The sequence below is a fragment of the Mytilus galloprovincialis genome, chromosome 1 (assembly GCF_965363235.1).
Source record: "Mytilus galloprovincialis chromosome 1, xbMytGall1.hap1.1, whole genome shotgun sequence".
NCBI classification, from domain to species: domain Eukaryota; kingdom Metazoa; phylum Mollusca; class Bivalvia; order Mytilida; family Mytilidae; genus Mytilus; species Mytilus galloprovincialis.
Window position 1 is genome coordinate 43772591 of NC_134838.1, and position 12451 is coordinate 43785041.

The 12451-nt window shown below is 31.6% G+C and overlaps 1 protein-coding gene across 1 annotated transcript in view; it reads right to left on the reverse strand.

Moving 5' to 3' along the window:
- LOC143060974 (E3 ubiquitin-protein ligase rnf213-alpha-like) overlaps positions 1-12451 on the reverse strand; it is a 170144-nt gene that overhangs the window by 3376 nt on the left and 154317 nt on the right. The window contains exons 84-88 of the mRNA XM_076233657.1: positions 6712-6931; positions 6229-6303; positions 2461-2658; positions 1819-1908; positions 427-608 (exon numbers count right to left, since the gene is read on the reverse strand). Coding sequence (XP_076089772.1) covers positions 427-608; positions 1819-1908; positions 2461-2658; positions 6229-6303; positions 6712-6931 — 765 coding nt within the window. The remainder of the gene's footprint in view (positions 1-426; positions 609-1818; positions 1909-2460; positions 2659-6228; positions 6304-6711; positions 6932-12451) is intronic.

Genomic DNA, 12451 nt, shown 5'->3' on the forward strand with positions numbered 1-12451 from the left:
TTTTTGGCTTTCAGCATAGGGGTCAAAGGTAAAGCTCAAGGTCATAGTGACCTGAGCTGGTATTTGACACATCCTAATCCCATGATGTTTCTTCATATAGTTTCATCAATTTAAGTGCTATGGTACAAAAGTTATGCATCAAACACAAATCAGCCAATGTTTTATTGTCATCAGGGTCAAAGGTCAAATTATAGAACATTGATGGTCTTTCAAACGAGATGGTGTTTTTCAGCTACAATCTCATTGAAAAGCGACAGTTAATATGTGTTTTCCTACATAATGTCAATGAGGTTCTATGCTCATGTAATACTTTCTCTTTCTTCACGACTGAGAAAACCCCCATTTCACTTGAGTTGCTTGATATTGAAAATTATCACATAAAAAGATCAAAGCAAAATTTGAGAAAGCAATAAACTAAATACATACCTTATATCAACAAAAGCATCACTCTCTGGACTATCAAGTTTCATCATTATACATTCAAATACTACTATTAGTGTAGCATTCATGTGTTCAACGGATAATCTGTTCATCGTCTCTTTAATAAGAGTTCTTTGTCTGTAGTTCAGTAGACTTTTAAAGGTATCTGATATTCCCTCAAATGCATCCTGAATTATAGTATTGGTATATATTATTTTGGAGTTTAGTATGATGTCAATTTTCACTGAACTAGCTAGTGCACATTTTTATTTAGGGGCCAGCTGAGGCATGACTTTCACCCTGTATTGAAGACCCATTGGTGGCCTTTGGCTGTTATCTGTTCTTTGATTTGGTTGTTGCCTCTTTGACATATTCCCCATTTCTATTCTCAATTTTATATATCACAGAAAGAATCTCTAAAGGTGTTGCTCACCTTGGTCACTTTAAAACATTGAAGACAAGAATGTAATTCCCGACTAAAAACATTTTCTTGTTGATCCTGTATTGCTAATCATTTTTGGGGTGAAGACTGCATTCATGCAACCAAAACCCTTATGGGGCTGGCTTGAACTCTTTCTTATGTCAACACAAAATTTATACAAATGCACATATATCATGTATATGCTAAATAATCAAAGAACTGTGTCCAATGTCCCCAATTGCAATATATATCCAAGTGAATAATATGATATAGATATAAGAGAGAGCAATTTTAAAAGAACTGACAACTAAATATAAAATTTGTAAGGGTTCCACAGTGTCTTGCCTACTTTTGCTGTAAATTGCAGGCTCAACAAAAATGAGGAAAAAAATATATATTCCTCTTGATACTTTCTTTTGATTGTAAGAAGCTTTTGTCCAAGTTTGGTAAAAATCCAGGATATTGTATGAATCTAATTAATGTTTTAAAAACTTTAACTGTAGACTGTATGTAATGTTAACTGGAAGAAAAACTAAGTCCATATATAAGTAAAATATGGAAAAAAATGATTTTTTTTTTTTTAACTAAATTTACTTTTGGATACTATCTTATGAGCATAAGCAAGCTTCTGTCCAAGTTTGGTACAAAATACAGGATAGTTTAAGAAAGTTACTAAATTTCAAAAACTTTGACCACAGATCGAGTGAATATTTGTGGAACCTGCTGCCGCCAACTGAATGTAGTATCGCTATGTCTCGCTTTTTCGAAAAAAGTCGAAGGCTCAACAAAAATATTACATACAATTATGTTCAGTTTTTGGATCAGTCGACCTACATATGAGAATTTTCTCAAATCAATCACCTTTTAATAAATATATCCATTTTTAGACAAAAACCGTCAACAATTTAAGCGATCAACAAATAAAAATACTGATTTAAAAAGGAAATTAATAGAACTACAAATCATTTATAGAATACCTGATCATAGCTATGCTGTAACTTGGATCTCTCTAATGATAATGTAATCCACCAATACAGTGTATTTTCTAACTTAATAAATTGGTGTGCCTAAAAAAAATTAAAAAGAGATTAATGCTGTAGAAAAACAAAATTGCAATCACTGTTTTAGATAGCTCCGATTCCTCTGAACTGATTAAAGTCTTTGTATCAAGATATTTATTCAACAAAGAATTTTCCTGCACAAATGTAAAGTCCATATTTACTTCAGTCTTATATCTGATCTTGAAAACCCTTGTCTTGCTCTTGAGATATCTCTATTAAAATGCTGCTTCATTTGTCTTGATATATAGATAAAGAAAAAGTTAAGGCTATCTTAATACTACTACTTCTAATTTTTCTGAGCAAGACTGTTGTGCTTTAATATATGACAATTGTCAGAAAAAGTTGTTCCTGAAACATCAACAACACCAATAATATCAACACAGACGATTAAAAAGATATCATCCTTTAAAAAGTTTGACACATCCACTTAACCTCAATCTTAATAATCATAATAATGCCTTAAAATAGTTCAAATTATAAAAAAAAATAACAGTTCCTTTTTCCTGATCAAATTTGGTTACTGTGATGGATAGATAATATTTTTTCATAAATACCAACCTTTTGACTTGGAAATGGATTGTCCATTTTTAATGTTTTAGTCATAAAGTCACTTAGACAGCTTTTAGGATCAGTTCCAACAGACTTTAAAAATTTGACTGCAATGTCAAGTTTATCAAGACTTTCACACAATTCTGTGTAACTTCTGACTTGAAGCTCACCACATATTTGACTGTGTACAGAGTTATTTATCCTGGTCTGAAAAAAGAAATGCAGATCATCAAATATTTCTATCAATATTACATTTTTTTAATACAGAATTATACTCCTTTTTTAGCTGTAGATAAAATAAGATTAAATTAGGTAAAAATTTAATAGATTTTATTTAATTAGGTTAACTAATAGAGAGAAAAAACAACTAATAAGTGCTTATAAATCTGAAGATATCAGTCTGAAATTTTTCTTAATTTCTAGTTATCCGCCACCCTCCGCTGAAATATACTCTAAAGTACAACTTTTTAGCAACAACAAAAAAATAAGACTGACAACAGGTTACAAAATGCAACACAACACAGACAACTAAAAGATAGGGCAACATGAACATCATTAAAAACCTGGAGTTAACAATGATGCCCCAGCCCCAAAATGGTAAGTATTTTCTGCTCAATATTTAGCCCTCATCCAGTTTAAACCTAAATGACAAACCACATTTAATGAGTTGTACACAAGTTATATAGGAATAGAATCTTCAGTATGCATATAAATTAAAGAAAAAAAATAATTGTTTATTTGCTGCTTATTTAATGGCAAATATTTCATGCATAAGGCCACACCAATTTGATAAATAGTTCTTCGGACATTTGCTCTAAAAAATATGGGGCGAGCGAGCGCAATTTTTTTGTTTCTAAAAAATTCTTGAAAATGAGTTTTTGACAGGCAAGTGGTCTGCAAGAGGAGCGAGCGATATTTTTTTTTTTTTAAATTGTTACATGCTAGTTTTATCAAACAGAATAAGAAGGAAAAACACTGATGTTTTGATGCATAAGGCCTGTTATCCCATTTGAATACTTTATTCTGACTCTAAGCAAACATTTGTAGACTCTTTCACCTTGCAGAAGCAAATATTTGAAAAAAATCTCTTAAATGTGGCAATACCAATGACCTTCACAAATGCAAAACACATGACAATTATTAAATTGATACTTCAGTTTGTAACTTTTTTATGAATATCCTTTTTTGACAATGTTTAAGGTTATATTCCACCAAGGGCTGTTCCAAAAATAAATGTAATGGGGGGGGGGAGAGGGATGGAAGGCACTTTTTATTTGACCCCACCATGCATACATTTTAAATTGGATATTTCATTTAAATGTTCAAGCAATTGTTCTTAAATACCACCCATCAAATTTTAATACAGGTGCCTTCCTCCCCCCATGCAATTAATTCTGGAATGGGCCTAAACAAAACATGTGATTTTCTCTTGGTTGAAGAATTTTTGGTTGCCTATAATTGCTTACATCTACTTCTTTTAAATTTTGGTGGATAGTTGTCTTATTGGCAATTAACCACATCTCCTTATTGTTATATTAAGAGCTGTGCTTGGAAACTAAAAGACAAACATCAAAACTAGCTACTACAGTAACTGTGAATTGTAAGATGCACTCTGGGAATGAATAATTTTTTAATATCAGATAGATTTTATTTTGATAGTCAGATAGTAGGATTTTGACATATTTCATAGTAAATTGCAGTCTTTTATATGAATGTGGTCTAATAATTTATACCACAAACTTCAAAGCTTTTTGAAGTTTATTCTACACAATTGTCCCTGATTCTAAAGTTTCTGAAGGCCACCCACACTCTATAGTACTAGCCAGGTCAATGAGGTCACACAACAGTTTCTCTGGGCCTATCAATATCTCCTTGCCCTGTTCACACGATTTTGTTTTAGGTTTTTTAGGAAATTTTATTGTTTTTTTTTCATTAACACATTTTTTACGGGGGACCTGTGGGTAATTCATTTAAATTATTGTTTGGATCGGAGGGTGTTCTATCTAATCTACATGATCTATTTCAAAATTCACAAATTTACAGTTTAACTATCCCAACACAGAAATATCCATGTCAGTGCCAACATTGATAGGTCTGAAATTACTCTGACGTCAAACGGCTGTTTTGCCAGACAAGCCCCAGTCCCAGCTGTATGAGAGGTGATGCCGACGGCTGTTGACGAATTTCTATGTGTTTGATATCAAAATATTGACAGACTTTACCCTTTTGGCTTCATAAAAGATACGTAAATGATGACGAACAACGGATAGCCGTTTGTTCAATGATTGCCTGTCCTCGGCATTGAGCCGAAACCACAACAACTGATGGCTTGACATTTTGATTTTTATATTTCCTTTCACTTTTTACTGATTGATCACATGTGCGTTTGAACCCAGCTTTGATTACAGGGAAAAAAAAGCGTCCGTGAGAAAAAAAAATTTCAAGGCAAGACTAATTTCGGAGCGGCATGCGGACCAAAAAAATACGGAAGCAGTAGTATTTTTTTGTTGTTGAAAACTTGATTTCGAAAAAACAGGAGCAGGAAAATCCAAAGAACTATAAATCAAATTGGTGTGGCCTAATCAATAATTACTTAAAACCAGCAATTAAATTATTTTTTTTATTTGAAATATGAAACAATTGTGTGAGTAATAGATTTTGAGTTGGTATTATCAAGGATTTGAATAATCATTAGGTTAACTCTATCTTTAAATAAACAAATACATTTTTAGAATACGTGAAACATAGCAGTTATAGATTTATACCAACCCTCAGATATGTTATGCTTGTAACCTATTATCCCTGATAATCATCAAAGAAAATGTTCATTTAAAAAAATATCTGTTAATGGGCTGTTAATCATAGACAAAGTAAATGGGATCTTCTCTCATATATTTTATCTATGCTTTCCTTAAAGCATCACTTTCTGCATTGACATGAACTGACTGCCTAGGTAATTTTGTCCAAGAAAAATTATTTATATACCACCTGTCCCACAAATTTGATTCTGCAAGAGGTATTATATTCCCTTATGCACAACCTTGTTACTTTTACTACAGGATAATGTTTCATTGATATTTGTCTAGCCCTTTAAAAGATGTGCTTACAAGGCACATAGACAGAAAGGACAAATAGTGTGGTTCCTATTTACCACAAAAAAAAACTTTTTTGAGGGATGTACAATTATAAAAGGTGTATGAGAAGCATAAAAAAAGACAGCAACTTAACAACACAAAAACTAAAACTAAAAAAACAATTGTACTGAAATAGGAACAAGAATGTGTCCAAAGTACACAGATGCCCCACTCGCACTATAATTTTCCATGTTCAATGGACCATAAAATTGGGTAAAAAATCTAATTTGGCATTAAAATTAGAAAGATCAAACCATAGGGAACATGTGTACTAAGTTTCAAGTTGATTGGACTTCAACTTCATCAAAACTACCTTGACCAAAAACTTTAACCTGAAACTCCCACTTTCATTTTCTATGTTCAGTGGACTGTGGAATTTGGGTCAAAAGTCTAATTTGGCTTTAAAATTAGAAAGATCATATCATAAGCAACAAGTATACTAAGTTTCAAGTTGATTGGACTTCAGCTACATCAAAAACTACCTTGACCAAAAACTTTAACCTGAAGCGGGACAGAAGGACGAACGGACGGATGGACGCACAGACCAGAAAACATAATGCCCATAAATGGGGCATTATAAATGGGGCATAAAAATACCCTATAAAAAGATAGTTTACAGAATGATAGCAGTCTTTTAACTTACTTGTTTTATTCTTAGTGACAATTCATCAAACATAGAAGCATTTGTTGACTCTGATCTGTATGTAAAGGTTGCTATCTAAAGATATAAAACAATATTAGTTTAATTTTTTACCAATTCATTTACATGTGTAAAACATATTTCTAAAGGGTGGAATTTGACTTTAAATTCAAAATTAAAAAGAATTAAAAAAATGGAAAAATACTTGATGTAACAAAGTTAGAAAATATAATACAAATACAAACATTACAGTATAAAAAATATACATACTGTAAACCAACTTATTTTTTCGCAAGCGATTTACTTTCACGAGTAGAAAAATAACGTGAATATTAATCGTCACAAATATGTAAAAACTGGGATCTTTCCTTACTTAAGTACATCAAGTAATTAGAAAACACAAATTTAAATAGCTGCAAAGTGGACTAAAAAGAGTAAAACGTGAAAATACGTTGGTTTACAGTATAAATCTATATTCAGTTTTACCTCTTTAATGTCATTAACTATTGACTTAGAAAACAGAAATCTGTCAATAAGCTGTCTCTCTAGGTTACTAAAGTCATAATCCACCTTGCTACCCTCACCAACTACAAACGAGTAATTAGAGTTGGCCAACACCATTGGTAACAGATCTTTCTCTGGATGGTAGCTAATCATATGAGCTGAGGATATATCTTTCACTTTAACCTTAGGCAAACTGTCATATCTAATCAAAGTAAACAAAAAAATAATACAATCTCATCTTTGTTTTTCAAATTGAGAATCCATAAAAAGGATGTACAGTATTTTTTTAGTTTATATTTCGACTAAAAATGGTATTCTAAAAAATGTATACCTCTTCAACAATGTGGACATGATATTCTGAAATTTTCATGAAAAACTGATTACTTGATTATTGAATGCTTAATGTCAAGTGGAAAATATTTCATAGATATAAGATGATGTTCTGAAAAAAATACTGAAACATTCTTTTTTTTTCAGCTAAGGCAATACCTGAATTCATACTACTGGAATTATCAAATTTTCCTTTAATCCTATAAGACATTTGCGGAAACTAGGTCTATACCTAGGAATCCACTTGAGACTTACGATTTCAGTTGACAAAACAAGGGGTTCCTCTCAAAATACAAAAACAAACCAACAATACAGATAACCAGGTGCTCCGCAGGGCGCAGCTTTATACGATCGCAGAGGTCGAACCCTGAACAGTTGGGGCAAGTATGGACAAAACATTCAAGTGTGATACAACTCTGAATTTGGATTGTGATCAAATTTTTGATATTACATGGGTTTTTTTTACACAAAACAAATGTCAAGATTTTACAAATCAATTAAAGATTTCTTCTTCAAACTTATTTAAATCTAAAATTAAATAGTTGACACAGCATAGGTTTCTGACACAGAATGAATGTGGTCTAATGAACTTAAAATTTTTGTTTTGCCTTTAAGCAATTCACTATGCTGTTGAATATTAATCCTCTCAAAAAAAATGTTTGAAGAAATTTCTTTTTAATTATGAAATCTGAAATGAGAAAAATTTACCCCGCCCCCCATTTTTTTTTTCACATCCCCGTTTCCCTTTTTCCAAAACTGATATCAATTCAAATTTCGAATGAAGTTTGCAACAATAACTACTCTTTTAAATACATCATAAAATATTAAAATGTAAAGTAAAGTGCTTGTTATCACTGAATGGTAAAGATTGGTTGGTAGTAAAAGTGAATATACATTGTTTATTGTATAAAACAATAAAAAAAACTTCATCAGCAACATTCTATATTGGCAAATTTCCAATGAAGTTATTTACATAAAGTTTTCGGCAAATAAAAATAAAAAATGACATCATAGTCATGTCTGGCAAATGTCCAACATACCTTATCTAAAAACATTTTAGATAAGATAAGGAAAAAAAGCTTCATCAGCAACATTTTATATTGGCAAATTTCCAATGAAGTTATATTTACATAAAGTTATTGGCAAATAAAAATAGAAAATGACATCATAGTCATGTCTGGCAAATTTCCAACATATATTATCAACTACTATTCTATACAAAGAAAGATAACTCCAATTGAAAATTAATTGCTATTGCACAATATTTTGCAATTAGATATTTCTTGCTATTTTGCAATACTGTGCAATTGAAAATTTCTTGCTATTGCACAATACTTGATATGGAATCCTGATTTGGACCAACTTGAAAACTGGGCCCATAATCAAAAATCAAAGTACATGTTTAGATAAAGCATATCAAATAAGCCCAAGAATTTAATTTTTGTTAAAATCAAACTTAGTTTAATTTTGGACCCTTTGGACCTTAATGTAGACCAATTTGAAAACTGGACCAAAAATTAAGAATCTACATACACAGTTAGATTTGGCATATCAAAGAACCCATTTATTCAATTTTTGATGAAATCAAACAAAGTTTAATTTTGGACCCCCATTTGGACCAACTTGAAAACTAGGCCAATAATTAAAAATCTAAGTACATTTCTAAATTCAGCATATCAAAGAACCCCAAGGATTCAATTTTTGTTAAAATCAAACTAAGTTTAATTTTGGACCCTTTGGACCTTAATGTAAACCAATTTGAAAATGGGACCAAAAATTAAGAATCTACATACATAGTTAGATTCGGCATATCAAAGAACCCCAATTATTCAATTTTTGATGAAATCACACAAAGTTCAATTTTGGACCCTTTGGGCCCCTTATTCCTAAACTGTTGGGACCAAAACTCCCAAAATCAAACCCAACCTTCCTTTTATGGTCATAAACCTTGTGTTTAAATTTCATAGATTTCTATTCACTTATACTAAAGTTATGGTGCAAAAACCAAGAATAATGCTTATTTGGGCCCCTTTTTGGCCCCTAATTCATAAACTGTTAAAACAAAACTCCAAAAATCAATCCCAACCTTCCTTTTGTGGTCATAAACCTTGTGTTTAAATTTCATTGATTTCTATTTACTAATACTAAAGTTATTGTGCGAAAACCAAGAATAATGCTTATTTGTGCCCTTTTTTGGCCCTTAATTCCTAAACTGTTGGAACCAAAACTCCCAAAATCAATCCCAACCGTCCTTTTGTGGTCATAAACCTTGTGTCAAAATTTCATAGATTTCTATTCACTTAAACTAAAGTTATAGTGCGAAAACCAAGAAAATGCTTATTTGGGCCCTTTTTGGCCCCTAATTCCTAAAATGTTGGGACCAAAACTCCCAAAATCAATCCCAACCTTCCTTTTGTGGTCATAAACCTTGTGTTAAAATTTCATTGATTTCTATTCACTTTTACTAGTGCGAAAACTAAAAGTATTCGGACGACGACGACGACGACAACGCCAATGTGATAGCAATATACGACCAAAAAATTAAAATTTTTGCGGTCGTATAAAAATGATGTCATCTATAAATAAAAGATGTAAGCAACACGTTAAAATTTCATGTGTCCCAAGCGTTTTTCTGGATTTACCATCAGGACCGCACAAAACTGAATATTTGAAGACAAGGATTTATAAGAATCGAAGGTGTAGATATATGAATAATATATTTTTTCAGCAGCAGCAATAGACTTTCCCCGCGAAACAAGGAACTTTTAACGCAATTAATGGTTAGTATACGAAAACCACCAAAAATATTGTTCAGAGGATACTCTACAAACTGTTTCATTTGAAATAGTAATGTTGGTGTAGTTTTTGTTATGCACGATTACAACTTTGTATCTGCAACTGTTGCCTTGCCGACTTACAGAGATTGTGATTATTTTAAAAATTTCTTCTCGCCTTCTACACTTTTGCATTTTTTATCCCTAACAATCAATTGAATAGATTTGTGTATAAACTTTGTGTTGAAATGAACAACGTCGCAGTGAGAGATCACTGGCTGTTCCAGGGGTTGGAACACCCCTATTCTTGCCTTCTTGCCAATCTATGCTTTTGAATAGGGACATATGGTCGGACTCCCCCCCCCCTCCTTATCTTGGGTTGGAATCCCCTTTTGGAAATGGTTGGATGGACCCCTGCGTTGTCAGTGCACTCTATATTACAATTCCATGAAAATAGTACCGGTCTCGGAACAGGGGTTAAAGCTCATGTTTGAGCATACCAGTCCCAGCCATGTTAATGGGGGATAATTATCGACACTGCGAAAAAAAACATGTTCATACGTAATGATTTCCAAGATCTCTATTATAATGTTTGCATATAAGAAAAACAACTTGGAAGTCGTTTGTCATTTTTTGTTTGTTGTTGAAAACTTAGATAGCAAAGTTTAAGTTTTAACTATTTAAGTACAGCTATTCTTACATTTCAACTGAGTCAGGCGAACAGTCTAAAATGTATTCTGTTTTTTTGGGGTGTTTTTTTCTCGAATAGTTGTGATTTTTTTTCTATTGAAACCAAAACGTAGACAAAAGTGTTTGTCCTATTCAGGAAAAATAAAAGATTTCAAAATTATTCCGAACGGCAAGTGAAATTTCATGAAGATTAAATAGCTCAAAAACACCCATCCGCTATATTTCCTCATTCTCTTTAAAACAAAATAAAAGAAAGAAAGTATGTTTTAGCATAAACATGCTAACATGCTCCATGGTTGATTGCACCTTTCCTAACACAAAGATTGCTGACTGTTTTTTAGCAATTGTCCCAATCTAGCTACTGCAACGACAATTTCGATATTTAGTATGTCTCATGATAAATTTATTTTTAAAATAATGTAAGTTCATTCTATCATACAACGTACAATTACAGCATTTTCAACCTGGATCACACTGTATTAAATAATTAATGTTAACACATTGCTGCAAATATATTGGAAAATCAAAGAGCTGAAGAGCTCTGAGGGAAAAGACGGCCATTGTTTCAATTTTTAGGGGGGTATCTTTTGATAGTCTACATACAAAGAGTGAGCAAAAGAACAGCTAGAACATATAGAAAGGCTAACAATAATGAAACTAATTGTTGTTTATTGTTATTTTATTTCCTTAGTCAAGAATTCATCATAGAGACAATTTGGACCAATGAGATCTGCACCTTCTAAATCAAAACATTTGATTAAAGTTGGGAGTTAATTATCTAAAATTCAATTGAATTTAACAACTACTACAATATATTTTAGAATTTTAATTATGTACCGGTACAACTGAACGGCAGGCTAAGACCATTCTCAATTTTTTGTGACAGTATTCTCAAGAAAGTGAGGATTGAAAAATCTATACAGTTTTAATTTTCCATTGATAAAGTTCCCAGTTACAACTCTCATCACAGGGGTACATGTACTTATAAAATCAAATATGATTGATATAAGCTGTGTGAAGTTTGTTTCCAGATCCCACATTTTGATATATCTGTAAAATTCATGTGTAAATAGCTATAAACTACAAAAAGCAATATTTAAAAAAAAAAATGAAAAAAAAAAATGATCACTACAATAATTATGTTGGTACGCAAAATTATTTTTTAATTGATGACTACTTATCATATATATACTTAATGTGACATTTTTAGTGTTCAGATACATTAACTTTCATTTTAGTGGGTAATTACTCATCAATTGAGGTGCTCCTTAATTGGAAAAAGATTCGAAAAACACAACTTTACAGAAAGAATGAAAACTGCATTTGCTCTCCCCAATCTCAATAGGTATAAACTACAAAAAGCAACATTTAATTTTTTTAATTTTTTTTTTAACCATTTCAATAATTATGTTGGTACACAATTTTTTTTATATAGAAGACTACTTATCATATACTAAATGTCACATTTTAAGTGTTCAGAAACATTTCCTTTGATTTTAGTGTATAATTACTTATCAATGGAGGTGCTCCTGATTTGGAGGAAGATTCTAAAAACAGAACTTTACAGAAACAATGAAAACTGTCGTTTCTCTCCCCAATCGCATGTATCCCTATTGACATTGTTTACCGCGAAAGTTGACCTACAAATTATCTGATTATAACCTCAGATTAAAGCATTGCATGTAGGTGTGGGAATGATCTACACTACAAAAAAACATCATTAGGTTTACATTTAACAAATACGGATTTTAAATTAGTATACAAATACTGTCATGTGAATGATTTTTATAATGAATAAAGGATATCCCTGTGTGGCATTCCAACAAAGACGTCACTAGGTTAGATATATTTAGAATATTTCGTAATACTGAATTTTCCGGACTGTAAAAGAAACGTATATAGTGTAAGGGAAAGCTCAATATACGATA